General features: G+C 38.4%; 2 protein-coding genes and 1 long non-coding RNA gene across 3 annotated transcripts in view; all 3 read right to left on the bottom strand.

Moving 5' to 3' along the window:
• The window catches only part of LOC139194941 (uncharacterized), a 77663-nt gene that overhangs the window by 33795 nt on the left and 21159 nt on the right, over window positions 1-22709 (bottom strand). The window lies entirely within an intron of this gene.
• Window positions 11435-18078, bottom strand: LOC103417856 (disease resistance protein RPV1-like). The gene is made up of 5 exons (XM_017327449.3): window positions 17470-18078; window positions 16287-17376; window positions 15737-16138; window positions 12758-15648; window positions 11435-12651 (listed from the first exon to the last, which is right to left on the bottom strand). The coding sequence occupies exons 1-4, from the start codon at window positions 17952-17954 to the stop codon at window positions 14251-14253; spliced, it is 3375 nt and encodes a 1124-aa protein (XP_017182938.2). The 5' UTR covers window positions 17955-18078; the 3' UTR covers window positions 11435-12651; window positions 12758-14250.
• LOC103417857 (subtilisin-like protease SBT1.3) lies at window positions 20214-21725 on the bottom strand. The gene has a single exon (XM_008356016.4). The coding sequence runs from the start codon at window positions 21701-21703 to the stop codon at window positions 20417-20419; it is 1287 nt and encodes a 428-aa protein (XP_008354238.4). The 5' UTR covers window positions 21704-21725; the 3' UTR covers window positions 20214-20416.

Raw genomic sequence — 22709 nt, 5'->3', positions numbered from 1 at the left:
ATATTATCACTTAAGTAGGCCTAAAGTAAACATTAAACATCATGACTAAAACAAACAGCTAACACTAGCACCAAGACTAGCCGAAAGCTGCCTAAGCTGAGCTGTTATCCATCAAAACTAGACAAAAGCTTGCATTATTCTTCCAACACTCCCCTCAAGCTGGATCTAGGGGATTCCTTGAGCCAAGCTTGGACAGAATGCACAGATACGAAATCGTAGGAAGAGATTTGGTAAAAATGTCAGCCAACTGATCATGACTGCGAGTATAGTAGGTGGTTATGATTTTGGATTGAACTTGTGCTCGAACATAATGACAATCCACTTCAATATGCTTCGTTCTCTTGTGGAAGACTGGATTGGAAGCAATGTGCATGGCAGCTTGATTGTCACAAAACATAGACATATGTTCATTGCTGGGAAAGCCTAGATCCAACAGAAGGCTTTTCAGCCAAATAAGTTCACACGCAGTGGAGGTCATAGCTCGATACTCGGCCTCTGCATTGGATCGAGCTACGACAGTTTGCTTCTTGCTGCGCCATGTTACCAAATTGCCACCTACAAAGGTGCAAAAACCTGTTGTTGACTTGCGATCAAGAGAATTCCCAGCCCAATCAGCATCTGTATATCCCATGATGGCAGTGCTATCATTTTTTGTCATAAGGAGTCCTCGACCAATAGACCCTTTTAGATAACGAAGAATTCTCTTCACAATCTGCATATGAGTTAATGTAGGAGCATGCATAAATTGACTCACAATACTCACGGCATAAGAGATATCAGGACGCGTGATTGTGAGGTAAATAAGCTTTCCTACAAGTCTTTGATACTTAGTAATATCAGAGAGAGCTTCACTGTGAGTACTAAGTTGTAGCTTGCTATCCAAAGGAGTACGTGCATGTTTACTATCTATTAAGCCAGAATCCTTCAAAAGATCAAGAATGTATTTCCTTTGATTGAGAAAAAGGCCTTCCTGTGAATTTGCAAGCTCAATACCTAGGAAATATTTGAGACGTCCCAAATCTTTGATTGCAAATTTGTTTTGAAGAGCGAGCTTGAGAGAGTGAATTTCTTCAGCATTGTCACCTGTCACTATAAGATCATCAACATAGATTAAAACAATTACTTTTCCAACTAAGCCATCACGAACAAATAGTTAGGAATCAACACTACTTCTTTGAAAGCCAAACTCTTCAAGAATGGAGCTCAGTTTTGCATACCATGCACGTGGAGACTGTTTCAATCCATAAATGGATTTGTGCAATTTACAAACCATGTCGGGGTCATCTGATTGAGGATGTCGGGGTCATCTGATTGAAGCCTAAGTTCTTGAAGGAGACAAAAGGTCCAGAGATAAAGGGTACACAAAAATATCTGAACAACAATAGCTACAAGGCCAACCATGCAGCTACTTTGTCGACAGAAGGAATGGTGAAATTCACTACCAATCCTGCTGCATGAATCAATGATTTTGCAGCATATCTCCACAGCAAACAGGTGCTTAACAATAGAGATGAAGCTCCCGTAGCTAAAGAGAAGAATCACACAGCTTTACTTGGAAAATTTGTTGGTTTTCTGGCTAAACATGACCATGTTTCACAGAAAGATATCCCAGGTATTTTCAGTGCCTTCTCTACTGCCCTAAATGCTAGTAATGAACATGATTATTGGATCATTGACTCAGGAGCCACGGATCACATGACAAATAAAATTAATAACGTACATGATTTTACAAAAATGAAATTTTTTTCTCAAGTGTCAGTAGCTAATGGGAAGGGTGCCACAGTTGTCGGAAAAGGAAAAATCAACTTATTGTCAACACACATAGAGTCAGCAGCCCTTTACATACCTTCTTTTCCTTTTCAACTTCTATCAGTGGGAGCTATCACTAATTCTCTAAACTGTCTAGTCATTTTCTCCCCTCACAATGTCATTTTTTAGGATATCATCACCAAGAGAACGATTGGTGAAGGTTTATTGTTGAATGGGCTTTACTACTTGGCTAAAGACACTAAGAATCCCAAGTTTTTTCAAGTCAGTTCAAGTGTTTTTCAAGACCAATAACTTTGGCATCAACGTTTGGCACATCCTTCTGATAAAGTAATGTCTTTTTTGTTTCCAAAAATATGTAAGGACAAGTTAAAGTGTGATGTTTGTCACTTGTCTAAGTTTTCTAGGTTGCCTTTTGATTCTTCCACTTTTAGAGCTAGTCATCCTTTCGAAATCATTCATTCAGACATTTGGGGTCCAATACTAGAGTCCTTTGATGGATATAAATACTTTGTAACCTTTGTTGATGATTTTACAAGGATGACTTGGTTGTATCTTTTGAAATTTAAGAGTGAACTTTCAAATGTTTTTCAAGATTTTCACAAACTAGTTGGTACTCAATTTGCATAAAAAATTCATATATTAAGATCCGACAATGGCACTGAATATATATCCCATAACATGTCTCAATATCTTAGTATTCATGGCATACTGCACCAAACAACATGTGTTGGCACACCCCAACAAAATGGGATTGCTGAGAGAAAGAATAGAGACCTTCATGAGAAGACAAGATCAATCATGTTTCATATGAATGTGCCAAAGAAATTTTGGTCACAAGGAATACTTACAGCTGCCTACCTAATCAATAGATTGCCTATTAAAGTACTCAGTTTCAAGTCTCCATATGAAGTGTTGAAGGACAAACAGAATGATCTCTCACACTTGAGAGTTTTTGGGTCCACTTGCTTTGTTCACAACCAATATCTCAACCGTGATAAACGGGATCCTCGAGCAACGAAATGTGTTTTCTTTGGTTACTCATCTACCCAAAAGGGCTACAAGTGTTACAACCCAATCACAAAGAAAATAATGGTTTCAAGGGATGTGAGATTTGATGGAAACATACCCTACTTCTCCAAGAAACTAAGTGATGCAGATCAGGGGGAGTTTTTGAGTGACATGTTTCCATTACCTAGTGCTCCTCTCTATCAAGAAAGTCCCATTTCACGTAACTCACCAACTCTATTGCATGAGCTACCTTCATCTCAAACCACAGATATTGAACCTCACGTTCCAATTCGTCGAAACCCTTCTAGGGTTCGACAACCTCCACTTCGACTACATGATTATGTCACCTACACTTCTAGGTATCCTCTTACAAACTTTGTTTCCTATAAGCAGTTTTCCCCATCTCATACTTCTTTTCTTAGTACCTTGGACAATATTCATGAACCACAAACATTTCAAGAAGTAAATGAACTTGAAATTTGGCAAAAAGCGATGAGGGATGAACTGCAAGCTCTTCATGACAACCGAACCTGGAGTGTAGTTAAACTTCCCGAAGGGAAGAAATCAGTTGGCGGCTGTTGGATGTACAAGACTAAGTTCAACTCAGATGGGATGATTGAAAGGCACAAAGCTCGTTTGGTGGCTCGTGGATTTACTCAGACTTATGGCTTGGATTACAAGGAAACATGTGCTCCCGTTGCCAAAATGAACACTGTAAGGGTTCTATTATCAGTTTCCGTAAATAAGTCTTGTCATCTTTATCAAATGGATGTGAAGAATGCTTTTTTGCAAGGGGAATTAGAGGAGGAAGTGTACATGAAACTACCACCCAGACATCCTCAATCAGATGACCTCGACATGGTTTGTAAACTGCACAAATCCATTTATGGATTGAAACAGTCTCCACGTGCATGGTATTGTTTAGCCAGAAAACCAGCAAATTTTCCAAGTAAAGCTGTGTGATTCTTCTCTTCAGCTACGAAAGCTTCATCTCTATTGTTAAGCACCTGTTTGCTGTGGAGATATGCTGCAAAATCATTGATTAATGCAGCAGGATTGGTAGTGAAATTCACCATTCCTTCTGTCGACAAGGTAGCTACATGGTTGGCCTTGTAACTATTGTTGTTCAAATATTTTTGTGTACCCTTTATCTCTGGACCTTTTGTCTCATTCAAGAACTCAGGCTTCAATTCCGGATGAAGTATCCAACATCTGTCTTTTATATGGCCAAGAGAATCACAGTAGCTGCACTTTAAATCTGGTCTTGTTCCCTTGTAAACTTTGCTTTCAGGACGTTTGTTGCTAGAGACATAAGCCCTAGTCTCAGAAACGCTGTCTTTAGTCTCTTCATTCATGACTTTCCTCCTTACTTCTTCCATTTGGATTATGGCACACACACCAATGAAGGAAGGGAGTTCAGCATTCATTAAGATGTGACTTCTGAGGTCTTCGAACTCTGGACCTAAGCTTGCCAAAAGTTGAAATATCTTGTCTTCTTCTGCTCTCTTGATCAACACAGTGGCATTAGTTGTATGAGAATGATAAACATCGAGCTCATTCCACATGTTTGTAAGACTGCCAAGGTGTTGAACAAATGCTTTACTTCCTTGTTGTAGACTTGCCAGATTCTTCTTAAGCTGGAAGACACGAGCATCATTATTTTGATTTCCATACATCTCTTTTACTTGCTTCCAAAGATGCATGGATGACTCAGAATAACTGAAAATTCCAGCAATCCTTCGCTCCATTGAATTGAGCAACAAGACATGACCAACTGATCTTTGCACAGCCACGACTCGTATGTAGAAAAAGTGACTACTAGAGCTTCAATAGCACCATTTACATAGCCAAGCTTTGATCTTCCTTCAAGTGCAAGAGATACTGCACAACTCCAGGGAAGGTAGTTGAATTCATTCAACAAAACAGAATTGAGACGTTGATTAGGATTGACCTCAACGTTAGAAAATGCTAGAGCATCCATCGAGCTTTCAGTTTCAGAGAGTTCTTCAGCCATCTTGGCTTAGAGCAAAAGAAACTTAGCAGAAACGATTACTAGAGTCAGGAATTTAGAGTTCCTGCTCTGATACCATATTGAATTTTTTATGTATATTTCATATATAAAACAGTTACAAGATCAAACATATATAGAAGAAGAAACGGGAAAGAAAGAATGGAGGACAAAAGGTAGAGGACAATGGCAGCTAAGCAAGCATAATGATGACCTCCACTCTCTCTAACTTAAGCCACTAACAAGCTTTACAATGATGAGGGAATATTATCACTTAAGTAGGCCTAAAGTAAACATTAAACATCATGACTAAAACAAACAACTAACACTAGCACTAAGACTAGCAGAAAGCTGCCTAAGCTGAGCTGTTATCCATCAAAACTAGACAAAAGTTTGCATTATTCTTCCAACACCATTACATGGCTGGATAGTACATACGCGGTTCACTTATTGAGTAGGTTTATGCAAACTCCTCGGATGCCACATTATGATGCTGCTTTGCGTATTTTGAAATACCTCAAGGGCACCCCCGGCCAAGGCATAATGTTTCCTTCTCAAAATTATTTAAAGTTGAAGGTGTATTGTGATTTAGATTGGGCATGTTGTCCTACTACCCGACGATCCACCACAAGTTATTGTGTGTTTATTGGAAACTATCTCATCACATGAAAGAGCAAACGCCAAAAAATTGTATCTTTTGTTAAAAGTACAACACCAGCCCAATAACTAAGGTCCAGCCCATTTGGAATCATAAATGCAAAGATGCTAGAAAACTCTAGCAAAATGCAACAATTGGTATTTGGATGGAAAAGCCTAAGTCCACCGCCCTTAGACTAAGAAAATCTAGAAAAATGGTTTGTAGAAAAGCCTAGAACCATCACAAAACATGTGGTTAAAATGGAAGAATCCAATTTCACCGACTAGGTAAGTCGGTTAGCAAGCCTATAAATATAAGATAGGTGTATTTGAACCAATCAATCCAGTAAGAATCAAGCAAGCAACCAACCAAGTGAGAGTGAGAAGTAAAAGTAGTCTTGTAGGAGTGTGAGTGGTCTAGAGTTTGTCTCTAAAAAGAGTGAGTGTCATAGCTTCTAAAAGAGTGTCCTTGAGTAGGGGTGTGATATCCACACACTTTATTTTACTTCTCACACACTTTTTTAATTTTCGGCCGTCAGATCGGATGATTTGAAGAAGATCAACGGACATAAATTATCAAGGGGTGTGTGAGAAGTAAAATAGGGTGTGTGGATATCAAGTAATTTATTTACTTGTGTTGTCTTTCCAACACTTGTGTTAGAGTTGTGTACTCTAAGTTTTTTTCTCAACATTTTTGTCGTCAGCCGAAGCAGAGTACCAACCTATGGCAGCAATGTGTTGTGAACTAGCATGGCTGCAAAACTTGTTTCCTGATTTGAGGATTAAAAATCAAGGCCCAGCCACCCTATTTTGTGATCACCAAGCAGCCCTCCATATTGCCGCCAATTCCGTGTTTCATGAACGAACAAGACATATAAAGATTGATTGTCATTTTGTCCGAGATAAGATTATGGAAGGAAAGATCGTCACCGGATTTGTTCCATCCACATCATAGTTGGCAAACATCTTTACCAAGGCCTTAGGCAAGGAACGCTTTTGTTCTTTGTTGGGCAAGTTGGATGTTCATGATATTCACTCTCCAACTTGAGGAGGAGTGTTGAGAAAGTTAACAATCATACAAGATATTTGCCTAGATTAACATACAATCAACGTTGATTTGAGCAAATATGTTGGAATGATTACCTTTTTACTTAGTGTTGATTGTAGCAATTAGCTAGATATTTACTTGGGAACTTTAACGAAAAGCTCCCAGTATTGTTCACTTTAACGAAAAACCATATTTTTACACTAAAAAGTCAATCCTGGTACTATTCAATTTACCCTTTATTTTATCTTTATCGTTAAAACTCAAAGTTTTCAAGCCCTTTTCACTAGTTTTCCTTATTTACTTTCCTATTTTGTATCAATTGTATAAATCATAGGAGTCAATTATAGGGTTCCTTCTTATAAATACTTGTATATTGTAACATTGGAAATGATCAATTAAAGAAATAATCAACATATTAAATTTAATTCGGTCAAGCTCTGTTAACATGTCCTCTACCAATAACTGGAGAAATTGGCTAGACAGAAGTGTGAGTGTGACATATGAAATCTATGTTGTGCTAGGATAGCACCAAACCCGTTGGAACCAACTCAAGCTAACCCACAGGAAATTTATCAAATGAAAGGCAAGAACAAAATATTAAAGACACCAAGATTTTAACGAGATTCCTCAACAGTCAGTGTAACTGGAGTACGTCCTCGAAGCAGTAAGAGCTCACCCAATAATCCACTATCAACCAAATGGGAGTTTACAAAGTGTTGGCAATCTCACAACCCAAATAACCCAATACACCCAATAACTCTCACTCACCAAAGAAACAAATAGAGAGGGAAATATAGTGAATAATTTCCTCTCTATACAAAGCTCAAAGCTAATACACAAATACAATTTTGATTGAGTGAGTACCAACAAAGAAAGAAATCACCTTTCTTTCTTCTCTTTCTGCTCTCAGTTTTCTGCTCTCTGCATCTCTCTTTGCTCTCTCAAAGATGGGCTACTAAAACTGAAAATTAGTGCACTCATCCTCTTCTCTTTTCTTCTCCGAAACCAAACATATTATGGCTTTGAAAAAGCCACAAAACAAGCCATAAAACAAGCCATAAAACAAGGAAACATAATCATGTTGTCCTTTGCTTTTTTTTTCTTTATAATTTTTTATAGCCAAAAGTTGGCCACTTGGCCACATACTCCAACAACCGTCTAACTGGCTAAGAAATATAATCACAGTTAATAAAGCGACCTTAATCCCTGATCTATGTTTCCAAACTTTAACAAAAGGCATATTTTTTATCATAAATAAATCACTTTATTTTATGGTTACATAAAGAAGCAAGCATACAAAAATACATGGCTGATGAATTATACTTACAGACCCAATTTTGATGAATCGTTGAAAGAGGTTCCTGCAAGGGTATTTTGGTAAGTTCACTCGTATTTTTGCGAATCCCAGCGAATAAATTGGCGGCTCTGGTTAGCGGATAAAGTACTCGGATTTGAATTTGAAGCAAAAACGGGGATATTATGGAATTCAAAATGTAAGGGTATTTTGGTAAGTTCACAAATGGAAATATTTCTCCACTTTGGACACCACATGACTGACACGTGGCACCCCATTTCTGGTGCCCTTTTCTTTTCCTCTCCGTGATCTCTCCCTCGAGAACTTTCTCGTGTCTTCTCTCTCATCTCTGTCAACTCTCTCTCTCTGCCAGTTCAACAAAAAGCGCCACCACTCACTGCCTTCTCTAGCGAGTTTCGCCATAACACCATCGTAATTAGGAAGCAACCTGGGAAAAATTTCCCAGATTTCCAGAAAATAAGACCCGTGACCATTTGACCATTTTCAAACCAAATTTTCGGCCAACTCCGATCTCTGTTGGGCCTCCTAAGGGTATGACTCTCTTCTCTAGATTTCTAACTTCATTATGGATTTTTAATCATCAAGTTTGGTTAAGAATTGAATTAGAAACTAGCTATGAAAGTTGGGAAGAAGTTTCCAAAATTTTGGAAAGTTTGGTTGTGACCATCAGGCCACTTTTAGGTTGTTTCCCCGTTCAACTCCGGCCACGATTGGACCCCGAAATAGTATAAACATTTTTCCCACATTCCTAGTTTCTAGTTGGCTTGTGAATCATTGAATTTGGTTAAGTATGGAGTTAGAAATTAGCCTTGGAAGTTAGGATGAAAACCAGCAAAATTATGACCTTCGCGAGGAAGGCGAGTACTGGTGTACCGCGGCGCGTGAGTCGTGTGGGATGCCGGCGCCTTTAATTTTAAAAATAATAATAATAATCCTCCCTTCCCACTCTCACATTCTCTCTCACTCTTTTGCTCTCTTCTGCTCTCCTTAAAAAAAAAAACATTAAATTCACACACACTTTGTGCATGGCTATATTCTAGTAAATTTTAAATAAAAGTTTAGTAATTAAAAAATTGCTAAGAAATAACCGCTTCTTACTGAGAAGTTAATGGCTTTTTATGTTGAATTTATTCTAAATATAAAATTAAGCCAATTTTTTTTTTAAAAAGAATAAAGTATCCAAAAAAAATCAAATGCAAAAGAAAAAGGCTAGTAATAAAATAAGGGTAGATATATTCACACATATTTTTTCCCTCTCACATATTCTTATTAATTTTGTCATTTGATATTCTTCAAATTATTCGATTCAACTGTCAAAAATCGAAAAAAAATGTGTGAAAAGAAAAATGATTGTCTGGATAACACCATCCTAAAATAATTCTTCAACGTATTGGAAAATTCAAATACCAATTGGACTGACCTGGTTTTAAATTTTTAAAAGGCCCATCAGAATGAGTCCAAATAGGCCCACGGCCCGCCAGCATTATTATTATTTATTTATTTTTATTTTTCGTCAAAAGAAAATCCCATTTCATGAGTTTAGTTTGTAAGGGTGAAGCCATCGTGATTAGAATTCAGCAGCATAAGCTGTTCATGACGGTATTGATCCAAATTACTCGTATTTTCGCGAATCCCAGCGGATAAATTGGCGGCTCTGGTTAGCGCGGACCTCCAGCTCTCCACCTCTTTCATTTCGGCATTCGATTCGCGTTCGTTTTGAGGAAAAGCTCTGCAAAACTTATCTTGAGCTTACGAACTTCAGATGGATCAATTTGGTAGAAAATCGGCACCACTATCTGCTTCTTTGCGTCCATGCACGCCAGGATTTTGACCAGTTCTTTCAAGCACCACGTCGAATAAGCGTAGTTCTGGGAGAAAACCACGATCGAAAGCCTCGACGACTCGCTTATGATTGAGCTGCTAACCCAACTGAACTACAAATTGGATCACCGGAAAATGGTCTGACCGACACGAAGTCAATGAGGCAATGCAAATTAGATCATCACGTAAAGTACACTAATCTGGTTTTGAAACTCAGCAAATCTTAAATGACCCTTCCTTTTATTTATTATTAATTTTTACAGTAGAGCAACGTTGGTGGTTTAGGTAATTAGTTATTAAAGAAGAGGAAAATCTATAAGGATCGAATTCACAACAAATTCATAAGGATCGAATTCGCATCAAAGTGTATACGTATTATTATTTTTCGTCACTGTAGTAATGCGCCAACTGCAAATCTCATGAGTATAATTTGTATGAATATGTTTTTTTTAGTATAAATGATATTCTATACATCTACACTTTTCCTTTTTGTTAAAGAACCCTCGATTGTGCGAGGTGAAATTTTATTGAAATAAAAAGGCAAATGCACCTAGTGTAACCAAACAAAAAAAAAATGATATTCTACACTACGCGATATCGTTCAACTATGTTGAATCTTCATCTGCATACCCAACCCAATAACTTCTTTGTAAATCGGAAATATATTCCGATCTCGCTATTCATATGAAAAATGAGTTAGAGTGATTGGAAATATCCTCGAGGTAAGTGTCAGCTTCTCACATATGTGTCATGTCTAATAGCATCGTTTGGCTTCTAAACTACTGTCACATTATTAATGGTACTACTCTGAAATCTTTCATATGTATGACGAGGATAATGCGCGTTTTCTATTAAAAATATGAAAGTTGTTGTATGATGAACCTTTTATTGTATTTTTGTTCGGATGTACATTTCATTGTTTTTGTTCGAATTTGGGTGTGCCAAGAAAGAGTAGAGGTAACAATTTTAGGCAGATTCCGACTTGAAAAGAACAAAAAATAAATTTGTTTGGGTTGGGCATAATCGTGCTAACCCATTTATCATGGTTAATAAGAGTTTGTGTTCCCATCCAACCCACCTAATTCGAAAGTGACATACACTTTAGCACGCTTACACAATTGCATAACTAGATAACTCGTGTGTAATTATTTAAGTTGAACGTGAAATGATAGTTTAACCTTTTTCTTTCATGTAAACTTTGTATTCTTATCAGTAGCTAATAGTGACGCCTTTGGGTTGTGTTCATGTCGAGAAGTTTTTTTGTGAGGCCGGCACATTGTTCGGTACACCAAGTAATCATACAATTCGTTAAAAAAATAATTTCAAGCTTCCAACCAATTATATTATAAAACTTGGTGTACCAAGTTGTACGCCAAGCACACTGAAAAATCTATCGTTTATGTCAACACGAACCTGAGACATCCGGAAGAGTAATTAAGGGTACTTGCTACTTATGTCTTGAGGCTGCATGGTTATTACAGCTCTACAAAGTGATATTCTAATTTCTAAATTCATATGGAACAGAATTGGGCAATTAAAAACTTAATTAATCTAATTAATCTTGTTTGCATGAGCAACATAAATGCGTTGCAACTGAAATTTTCAATTTCAGCACATCGAGTCATTTCTCTTGTTCTAATTTTGTACTAACATTACAACAAGCTCATCTCAACCTCTGTCAATGTCAAATTGGATCACTCACATTATCTGAATTGGCAATTCCAAATACAAGAAGCTCCTTTCCACCTTCACTGGGTTCAGTGTGTTGTGCGGAAACACTAATTTGAAACTAATAAACTAATACTGAAAAATATGACAAAACAAACAATTAAAAATGACACAAAGATTTATATTGGTTCAGCGTAAGCCTACATCCAGTTCGGGGACAGCAAGGAAGGTCCACTAATAAACAAAAGGAAAAGAAGATTATAAAGAGTGCTCTCAAACTCAAACCCAAAATACACCCAGAAACACTTTCAAATAGAAGAGGGAAAAAAACGAATTACAAACAAAATATTTGTCTCTCTACAACTACAACAATCTCTGACTGGTTTCACTCTTACAGAACTTTAAACGCAGCAGCTCCCCATTTTATTTCTCTCTTCCATTGGGTGTCGGCTCTTCTCTTTCCTTTACACTAGTGCTGCTGCTGCTTCTATTCCCATGTCCCACCGTCTCATCCAAATTGCACAATGCGAGGCTTTATATACGAGCACTAAAAAGACCTAGCATGTGATCCGCATATGCCAACTAAAGAGCCACATAAGTTTGGGTTTAGGTCCGCGTAGAAAGGGTCGAGACCCAACAGAACTGAGCCATCAAATCCAACACAGAGGGATTGTTCTCTTCAGTTTTCCCTTGCCCCATCAGGAAGTACCAATCTTTTAGAATACAAATCCTCTGCGTCAGAGGTATCACTTCCAATTTGTTCACCCTCGTTATAGCAACACCCCTCACGGTTCCTCTCAGAATGAGCAACTCTTACCAGTGATTTTCCAAAAGCACGAAGTTCGGCTTCAGAATTCTCATGATGATAGTGTTGTTCTTGAAAGTGGAATTGATCCGGCTGTATCATGCTTCAATAACGCACCACCTCAAATTTGGGATAAAAGGGACCACACGGGCTTACAATTAGCTTCCTTTCACAATTGGCGTAAAAGAGATTATGCACCCCCTCACAGTTGGCATAAAAGAGACGAACTCCACTCCTTCTGACGCGATGCTGCTGAACTGGTGCCCCAGAATCACATAATCTGACTCAAGTAACCTGCCTCTTGTGATGCTCAAATCAAGCAAATCAAAGCAGAAACCGCGCTCGCCATGCATGCTCTCCTTTGAAGGTACAAAAACACAGAGCAGATAGATCAGATGCATAATGTGCATACTTGAACTTGGTAACACCGCACACAGCGAATCCTAAAATCTTATGATCCTAGACTGTGGTAGATGCACAGTTACAGAAGATCTGCTACACTGATGGCTGAACCAATCTGAAAGTTTACTTCCAGGAAGATACATAAACAAGGAAAGAGGTTGCAGATTACCCTGCAGAATGAAAACAAAGGTAAACTGGACTTGCATTAGATATGTTTCGTACTTTTGCACGTAGAGAGAGAGAGAGAGAGAGAGAGAGAGAGAGAGAGAGAGAGACCTGATGAGCTTCCACAACATCTTCAAATAGATTTTGCACCAGCTGGAAGCAGTTTGAAAATGTCAAGTAAAGATTCTTGGGAAAAAACTTGCTTGGTGTTGAAACAGATTCCAAAGCTGTGCAATCATGGGCATCTATGAACCTTATAGTTGATGAAATCTCTGGTATTGATTTCAGTCCCTTGCAACCTTCCAATTTGAGACTTGTTAACCAATGAAGCCAATTCATTTCTGCAGGCAAGCTCTCAAAATTGTTCTGCTGAGTTCTAATGTATTCAATAATGATAAATGAGCAATACCCAATAATTCCAACACCTCAAACTTTGGGCAACCAGAGAGACTAAGATAGTGTAGGGACTTGAGATCACAAATGCTGCTTGGTAGACTTGAGTTTTTTGCAATCTCTTAGGTTCAACGTAACAAGCCCAGGAAGATTTCAAATTGAAGAAGGCAGTTCTTTAATTGCAGTCCCATCTAAATATAACTTTGATAGCTTCCCCAAAAAATCTGAAATATCAGGAAACTTCTCAAAGTTTTGAGCAACCAGAAAGATTAAGGGTTTGAAGAGATCCCATATGAATGCTTCTCGGCAGGCTCTTGAGTTCTTGACACCCAGATAGGTCCAAAACAGTAAGGCCAGTGAGTTTACTAATTGACGAAGGCAGTTCTTTAATGGCAGTCCCATCTAAATATAACCTTGATAGTTTCTTCATAACATCTGAAATATCTGGAAACTTCTCAAGCATTGAGCAACCCGAAAGAATAAGGGTTTGAAGAGATCCCATATGAATGCTGCTCGGCAGGCTCTTGAGTTCTTGACACCCAGATAGGTTCAAAACAGTAAGGCCCGTGAGTTTATTAATTGACGAAGGCAGTTCTTTAATGTCAGTCCCATCAAAATATAACTCTAATAGATTCTCCATAACATCTGAAATATCTGGAAACTTCTCAAGCATTGAGCAACCTGAAAGAATAAGAGTTCGAAGAGATCCCATATGAATGCTGCTCGGCAGGCTCTTGAGTTCTTGACACCGAGATAGGTCCAAAACAGTGAGGCCTGTGAGTTTATTAATTGACGAAGGCAGTTCTCTAATGGCAGTCTCGTCTAAATAAAGCTCTGATAGCTTCTCCATAACACCTGAAATATCTGGAAACTTCTCAAGGTCTGAGCAACCAGAAAGATTAAAGGTTTGAAGAGATCCCATATGAATGCTGCTTGGCATGCTCTTGAGTTCTCGACAGCCTCTTAGGTTCAAAATAGTAAGGCTCGTGAGTTTATTAATTGACGAATGCAGTTCTTTAATTGCAGTCTCGTCTAAATAAAGCTCTGATAGCTTCTCCATAACATCTGAAATATCTGGAAACTTCTCAAGCATAGAGCAACCCGAAAGAATAAGGGTTTGAAGAGATCCCATTTGAATGCTGCTTGGCAGACTCGGCAGGCTCTTGAGTTCTCGACAGCCTCTTAGGCTCAAAATAGTAAGGCCCGTGAGACTATTGATTGGGAAGTTCTTTAATTGCCGTCTCATCTAAATGAAGCTTTGATAGCTTCTCCATAACACCCGAAATATTTGGAAACATCTCAAGGTTTGAGCAACCAGAAAGATTAAGGGTTTGAAGAGATCCCATATGAATACTGCTCGGCAGACTCTTGAGTTCTCGACACCCAAATAGGTTCAAAACAGTAAGGCCTGTCAGTTTATTAATTGACGAATGCAGTTCTTTAATTGCAGTCTCATCTAAATAAAGCTCTGATAGCTTTTCCATAACATCTGAAATATCTGGAAACTTCTCAAGCATTGAGCAACCAGAAAGAATAAGGGTTTGAAGAGATCCCATATGAATGTTGCTCGGCAGGCTCTTGAGTTTTCGACACCTAGATAGGTTCAAAACAGTAAGGCCCGTGAGACTATCGATTGAGGAGGGAAGTTCTTTAATTGCCGTCTCATCTAAATGAAGCTGTGATAGCTTCTCCATAACATCTGAAATATCTGGAAACTTCTCAAGCATTGAGCAACCAGAAAGAATAAGGGTTTGAAGAGATCCCATATGAATGCTGCTCGGCAGACTCTTGAGTTCTCGACACCCAAATAGGTTCAAAACAGTAAGGCCTGTCAGTTTATTAATTGACGAATGCAGTTCTTTAATTGCAGTCTCATCTAAATAAAGCTCTGATAGCTTTTCCATAACATCTGAAATATCTGGAAACTTCTCAAGCATTGAGCAACCAGAAAGAATAAGGGTTTGAAGAGATCCCATATGAATGTTGCTCGGCAGGCTCTTGAGTTTTCGACACCTAGATAGGTTCAAAACAGTAAGGCCCGTGAGACTATTGATTGAGGAGGGAAGTTCTTTAATTGCCGTCTCATCTAAATGAAGCTGTGATAGCTTCTCCATAACACCCGAAATATTTGGAAACATCTCAAGGTTTGAGCAACCAGAAAGCTTAAGGGTTTGAAGAGATCCCATATGAATACTGCTCGGCAGACTTTTGAGTTCTCGACAGCCTCGTAGGTCCAAGAGAGTAAGGCATGTGAGTTTATTAATTGACGAAGGCAGTTCTTTAATGGCAGTCCATTGTAAATATAACTCTGATAGATTCTCCATAACATCTGAAATATCTGGAAACTTCTCAAGGTTTGAGCAACCAAAAAGATTAAGGGTTTGAAGAGATCCCATATGAATACTGCTCGGCAGGCTCTTGAGTTCTTCACAGCCTCCTAGATTCAATATAGCAAGGCTTTTCAGAGCTGAAATAGATGGGTCAACCTCATATAACCCTGTACAACCTTCAAAATTTAGTTCCTCAAGACTTGTAGCCTTTGTGAAGTCGGGGGTTTTCTTAAGGTATCCACAATCACTTAAGTTGATAGATTTCAACTTTTCCAGAGGCTGTTAAAAAGTCCAAGAAAACATGCACAACACATCTCAGAACCTAAACATTGAAAATAAATATATTTACGTAAATGAAAAATCATACCTCAGCTCCCTTCCAAAGTCGTTCGATGCGACTATTGCTCATGTCAAGGTTTACAAGATTCTTGAACTGGAAGTTGGATGGCCAAGACTTGAGGGGGCAACCACGCCAGATGAGACACCTCAACTGAGAACTTTGGAACTTTAAGTCCGCAATCCAGTGTTTTATGAAGCAATCATGTGGAGCTCGATTGTCAAATGAATCCCCGAATGCAAGCTCATCTTCTGCTTCAGTTGAAGTTTGACTGTCAAATGAATCCTCGGATACAAACCCATATTCGTCAAAGTAACCATCACGTATCATGAGCAGTCTTAGTTTTGTCATACTAACAAATGCTTCAGTATTTGAGCATCTCTCTTTAAAGATTGCTGAATCCAGGATTATGCCTTCAATTGCTTCTGTAGCCTGGATAAACCAACAATGTAAATTAAAGTGAAGGAAAACACAAAGAACCTTATTGAATATTATAAACAATGCATGTTTGCTATAAAATAGATTTTCGTCGAAAGCTGAAGCTTTCTACGAAACATTGCATAAGAGAAAGATATCTCACTGTTTTTTGAGTCAGCACATGACGAACATCTTCATAACTCCACAACCTACTTCTTCTCCCAGGCTCTTTGATACATTCTTGGCGAACGATTTCCCGACCCATTTCCTCTAGTAAATCATGCATCACCAGTTCCCCCCACTTTGACACAGATATGAGAGCTCGGTCGATTAGAACTCTTATTCCACGATGGGGATATAAGCCACAACTGTCCAGACTTTTTTTTGCACTGTCTATATCCATTCCTTTCAAGAAACATGCAATATCTAGAAAGATGTCCTTGTCTGACTCATCTAGTCCATCAAAGCTCGTTTTAAGCACATTATGAATTCCCTTTTGCGGGATTTTCCTTATTTTTTCCAACTCATCTACCCACTCGGGCACAGTTTTGTTATCAAGAAAAGCTCCCAACACTTTGAGTGCTAAAGGCAGACCTTGAGCATATTGTATGGCACGCCTTGAGAGCTGACCATAATTTCGGGTGGGTTGGATTGTTCTGAAGGCATACTGGTAGAAGAGTTTAAGAGCTTCTGGCTCACTTAAGTTCTCGGGCTTATATACAGCACCAGCTCCACTTAATAATTGTTTATCTCTAGTTGTTATAATGACCCGACTTCCACCACCAAATGAATGCTGCTTTCCAAGTAAGGCTTCGATTTGGGATAATTCATCAACGTCATCAAGAACAATGAAAACTTTTTTCCTTTGTAGCCTTTCCATTATCACTCTGGAACCTCGATCTAACGTGCCTAAACTCTGCACCTTTTCCTTCAAGATTCTAGAAAGAAGCACTTCCTGCATATGTACTGCACCATTCTTCGAGAAGCCTTCCTTGACATTTTCGAGAAAGCAGCAAGCTTCAAATTGACAAGCGATTTCATCGTAAACAGCGCCAGCGATGGTGGTTTTGCCTATTCCTCCCATACCCCATATTCCAACAGTGAAAACATCATCCACCCCAGGACGTAATAGTGAATTCACTGCATCTATGTGGTAATCCATTCCAACCAAGCCATTATCTTTGCTTGACGAGACTTGGATATATCTCTTAAATATGTCATCCACAATTTCCTCAATAAGCTTGGCATCATCCCTGTGTAATATGAAAAAACAGCACCGAATTAAACTAAATGCTATAAAAATCCCAATTCAAAAGTAATTAAGAATATAATCGAACAGTAATTACTCGTATTTTCGCGAATCCCATCCGGATAAATTGGTGGCTCTGGTTAGTGCGGACCTCCAGCTCTTCACCTCTTCCATTTCGGCACTCGATTCGCGTTCGTGTTGATCAAAAGCTTCTGCAAAACTTCTCTTGAGCTTACGAACTTCAGACGGATCGACTTGGTAGAAGATCGGCACCACTATATGCTTCTTTGTATCCATGCAGGCCAGGATTTTGACCAGTTCTTTCAAGCACCACGTCGAAGAAGCGTAGTTCTGGGAGAAAACCACGATCGAAATCCTTGACTCTTCGATGGCTGAAAGGAGTTCCGAAAGGTCGTTGCCTTTTCTGAGCTTTTCCGCATCGATGAAGGTGTTGATTGCTTTCTGATCCAGAGCTCTGTAGAGATGGCCGACGAAGATCTTGCGAGTGTCTTCGCCTCTGAAATTCAGGAAGACGTCGTACTTCCACGAGGAAGAGGAAGAAGAAGAAGCAGCCATTGACATCTGACAGGGACAGTATCCACAGCAGATGGTCAGCTACCAGTGCGGCGATGAGGACGAGGACTCCAACAGCTTCTCTGCTGCTGGGGTTTTGTTGTTCTTTGAGCTTTGTTTCTGTTTGGGCCTGGTCTCTGTTTTTAGGGCCTTGTTTTGTTCCCTTGTGTTTTTTTGTTTGTTTGTTTTAAAGAAATATTAATGGAATGTTCACTTGACCAAAACCAAGAAGAAAACTAAATTTTTTAAGTTAAATTTATAAATTATGTTGTAGTTGTAGATGATTAGATCATTCATTAAATGTCGATTAACGTGATGTTTTTAATTAATAACATATCATTTAACTTACAAATTTAGTTTAAAATTTTGATTTCCTTAACATTATTATAAAAAAATTTCAACAAAAAAAAAAACATTATTATAAAAAATATATATAATTTTATAAAATTTGAAAGTAAAAACTCTATAAAATGGTCGGGAAGTCAAATGAGTCAACGAAAATGATTTTCTTTTTACTAGGTGGTTTCCTAGCACTATCCCCAAAAAATTGTAATTCCATAAAATTTGAAAGAGAGAAATCTATGTAAAATGGTCGGAAAGTCAATGAGTCAACCACAATGAGTTTCTTTCTACTAAGTTTGGACATAAAAATAATAATAATTTATCTTCACTATTGCAACTTAATATTACGGTCTAGTGGTATTACTTTTTACTTCTAATTCTTAGTTTCAATTCTCGTTAAATGTGAATTTGAATTACATTATTGCTAGCTCATTGTGATGCTAACTCCACCATTCCTCTTAGTACAGATAATATCACTTGTTAAAAAAAAAATTATTGTTGGGAAGCCAAAACTTTTCCTTAAAGTCACAAGGTTTCACAAGAAAAAATTGGACTAAAAAAACCCCTGAATTAAAAAAAAAATCCAAAACTAACGTGAAAATTTGATTTCTCATCTCCAAGGGTATTTTTGTAAAAAAAACATTAAACAAACCAGAAAAATTAGCAAAAAAATAAGAAGAAAAAGGGGGGGGGGGAATATGAAAAATAATAATAAACTTTGTTGGAACATTACTAATGCTAAAAAGGCATTATTTTTATTTTTATTTTAACTAAACTACATATTAATATAATTTTCTTTGTCAATTAAAAGAGGATGAAAAGATTATTATTACAATAAAAAAGTTAAAGGCAATAACGTAATATTACAAGAAAAATTATAATCCTCTCTCTCCTCACTCTCACGTTCTCGCTCACTCTCTTGCTGCTCTTCTTTAATTTTAAAACAAAAACAAAAAATTCACACATGGTTTGTGCGTAGCATATTCTAGTAAATTTTAAATAACATTTTAGTAATTAAAAATTGAAAAGAAATAACCGCTTCTTACTGAGAAGTTAATGGCTTTTTTCGTTGAATTTATTCTAAATATAAAATTAAGCCAATTTAAAAAAAAAGAATAAAGTATCCAAAAAAAAATCAAATGCAAAAGAAAGAGGCTAGTAATAAAATAAGGGTAGTGCTATTCACACATATTTTTTACCTCTCACATATTCTTATTAATTTTTTCATTTGATCTCCTTCAACTTATTCGATTCGATTGCCGAAAATCAAGAGAAGTGTGTGAAAAGAAAAAATGAGTGTCTAAATAACATCATCTTAAAATAATTCTTCAACGTATTGGGAAATTTAAATACGAATTGGACTAGCCTGGTTTTAAATTTTTAAAAGGCCCATCAGAATGAGTCCAAATAGGCCCACGGCCCGCCAGCATTAATGTGTTTTTTTTTTATCGTCAAAAGAAAATCCCATTTTATGAGTTTAGTTTGTAAGGGTGAAGCCATCGTGATTAGAATTCAGCAGCATAAGCTGTTCATGACGGTATTGATCCAAATTGTACTCAAACAGTTCGGAGAAAAACTTGTGTATAATTGGAGACATATCCAAATTGAAATATTCACACAATTAGTGAGACATCTCGAATATCAAATGCACTTGATTCGTTGGACAAGTTGAAATTTCGGTAAGGGATAACCTACCATAAAATCTTCATATTTATGCGGCTACAAATATCGTGGATCTCGATTCCTACAACATGTCGTGTTTAAATTTGATTTGTTTCGTGCATGTCTGAAATTGTCATCCCGCAAAAACTACCAGAACTCCTACTAAGTGCTTATGAGTCGTGGCTTATAAAAATAGTGCAGAAACATGTGAATCAATATGGAAATTGAGCAAATTAAGAAATTATTCTGATCTAGTTCTCAATCTTCTAATTAACAACATCAATGTGATTTGAACTTGCTTAATCTACGTTTTCACTGCACATCGTTGTTTCGCCCGTGTTCTAAGGTTGACAGTAGCTAGAAGATCACAGCAAGAAGCAGAGGAAGGATGCTAACTATTACAGAAAATTTGTTTATTCAAAAGAGCATTAATAAAAACACACATTGAAATTAATCCGGTGCAGGATTTATAGTGGTGGCAGCCACACTACAACAATGGGGCTTCTCACCCTGTGCACTCCATCCTTCCACACCAACCCGCCGAACTCCGGGACTGCCTGCCGGGATTTCGTAGTGAAGATGATTTTGTATGACAGCTTCTGATTGGCTGTGGTGAATTTCAGCATCCGAGGCTCGACTTTCACATAAGCACCTTTGAACGGTGAAACAATGGCGTGGTAATTCGAAACCGCAGGGCCAACGTTAGTGACAGTTCTGTGAAGTGTCAAAACAGAAACATTTGTTCTGTCCGGGAACACAACCGAGAGTGCCGGATAGTTCAAGTCCCCCGGACTGGCTAGATTGTTCTTGCAACTTCTGTTCGAGTACTTGGTAAAAACTTTGAGCTGCGTTGGTGTTAGCCTTTGTGTGCAGAGGAATTCAAGATAGTCCTGCGCCTCAATGTCGTAAATCAATCCCGGGTCAAGAGCCCTAACCGGGTTTATGTGCCCCGCACCGTGATCATACGGGGTTGAAATTGAAGCTGCTGAGGAGTCTTGTAGAGGCTTTCGCGTGTTGTCGTGGACATAAGCGGTTGTCATCAAGGCGGACTTTATTGCAGCCGGACTCCAATCCGGGTGCCTTGCCTTGAGCAGAGCGGCAATGCCGCTCACATGGGGGCAGGACATTGAAGTCCCGGACAGTATATTGAACTTCACGTTTCTACGATCTACTGGCAAGCTGGACGGGCCTAATGCGCCTGTCCAAGCGGCGAGGATGTTCACTCCTGGTGCCACCATATCCGGCTTGAGAATCTCAAGGCTTACCAGATTAGGCCCTCTGGATGAAAACGCTGCCACCACAGGCGACGGTCTAACCCCGACTCTAGTTCCAAGAAATGTTAGAGTTGCGGTGGCTCTCGGGCTTGTTGAAGCATAATGCTTGATTCCCTTTGCTTCGTTCTCTCCCACAGCAACCGCCGGAACAAGGTGGCAATCCGCCACAAGCTCCTCTCCGTTTGCAGCTGTGTTTGCCAAGATCATCCCAACTCCTCCGGCTTCTTTCACCACCTCTCCCTTCTGCACTCTAGGACTAATCCCACGGTCGCAAATCACAATCTTTCCGGCCACAACTCGGCGATCCAACGTCCCCTCCAAACACAGCGAGCTCGGATTAGGACTAGTTGAATTGCTTCCCAAATACACAACAGGGTATTGCTTGTTTGTTGACAGCATCATCCTTCCCCTGTAGAGCGAAACCCCGGTAATAGTCCTGCCATTTCCGAGCTTCACAGTGGCTGGAAAATCTCTATCCATGGTGCTAGCTCCCACCGTAGTACTTTTCTCTACCATTGTAAAGGCCACTTACATGCGTGTTTTTCTATTAAAAATATGAAAGTTGTTGGATGATGTATCTTTTATTGTATTTTTGTTACTTTCATTGTTTTTGCTCGAATTTAGGTAGAAAGTGCCAAGAAAGAGTAGAGGTAACAATTTTAGACATATTCGACAATTCGACTTGGAAAAGACAAAAAATAAATTTGTTTGAGTCGGGCATAATCGTGTTGACCCATTTAAAATGGTTAATAAGAGTTTGTGTCTACATCCAACCCACCTAATCCGAAAGCTGTGCACACTTTAGTACGTTTACATAATTGTGTAACTAAGTAACTCGTGTGCAATTCATTTAAGTTGAACGTGGAATGAGAAGTCTAATCTTTTTCTTTCATGTAACCTTTGTATTCTTATGAGTAACTAACAGCAATGCCTTTGATTGTGTTCATGTCAAGAATTTTTTTTGTGTGGCCGGCACATTACTCGAACACCATGAGTCATGATACAATTCATTAAAAAAATATTTCAAATTTCCAGCTAATTATATTATAAAACTTGATGTACCAAGCCGTGTGCCAAGCACATTGAAAATTCTCTCGTTCGCGTCAACACGAAGAGTATATGAGACATTTGGAAGAGTAATTAAGGGTACTTGGTAATTGGTATTGATGTCTTGTGGCTGCAAAGTTGCCACAGCTCTACAAAGTGCTTAGGACATTTGAAAACAAAGCAGAAACACGTCCTCCAGATTCTAAATTCATATGGGATGGAATAATTGGGCAATTAAAAACTTAATTATTCTAATTTATCTTGTTCTGATGAGCAACATAAATGTGTTGTTTGCAACTGAATTCTTCAATTTCAGCACATCGAGCTATTTCTCTTGTTCTAATGTTGAATTAACATTACAACAATCTCCACTCCACTTCCTGACAATGTCAAATTGGATGACAAATTATCTGATTGGCACTTCCAAATACAAGAAGCT

Source organism: Malus domestica, chromosome 01 (genome assembly GCF_042453785.1).
Source record: "Malus domestica chromosome 01, GDT2T_hap1".
NCBI classification, from domain to species: Eukaryota; Viridiplantae; Streptophyta; class Magnoliopsida; order Rosales; family Rosaceae; genus Malus; species Malus domestica.
Note: the sequence above shows the minus strand (reverse complement) of the source record. Positions and strands in the feature narration are given on the sequence as shown.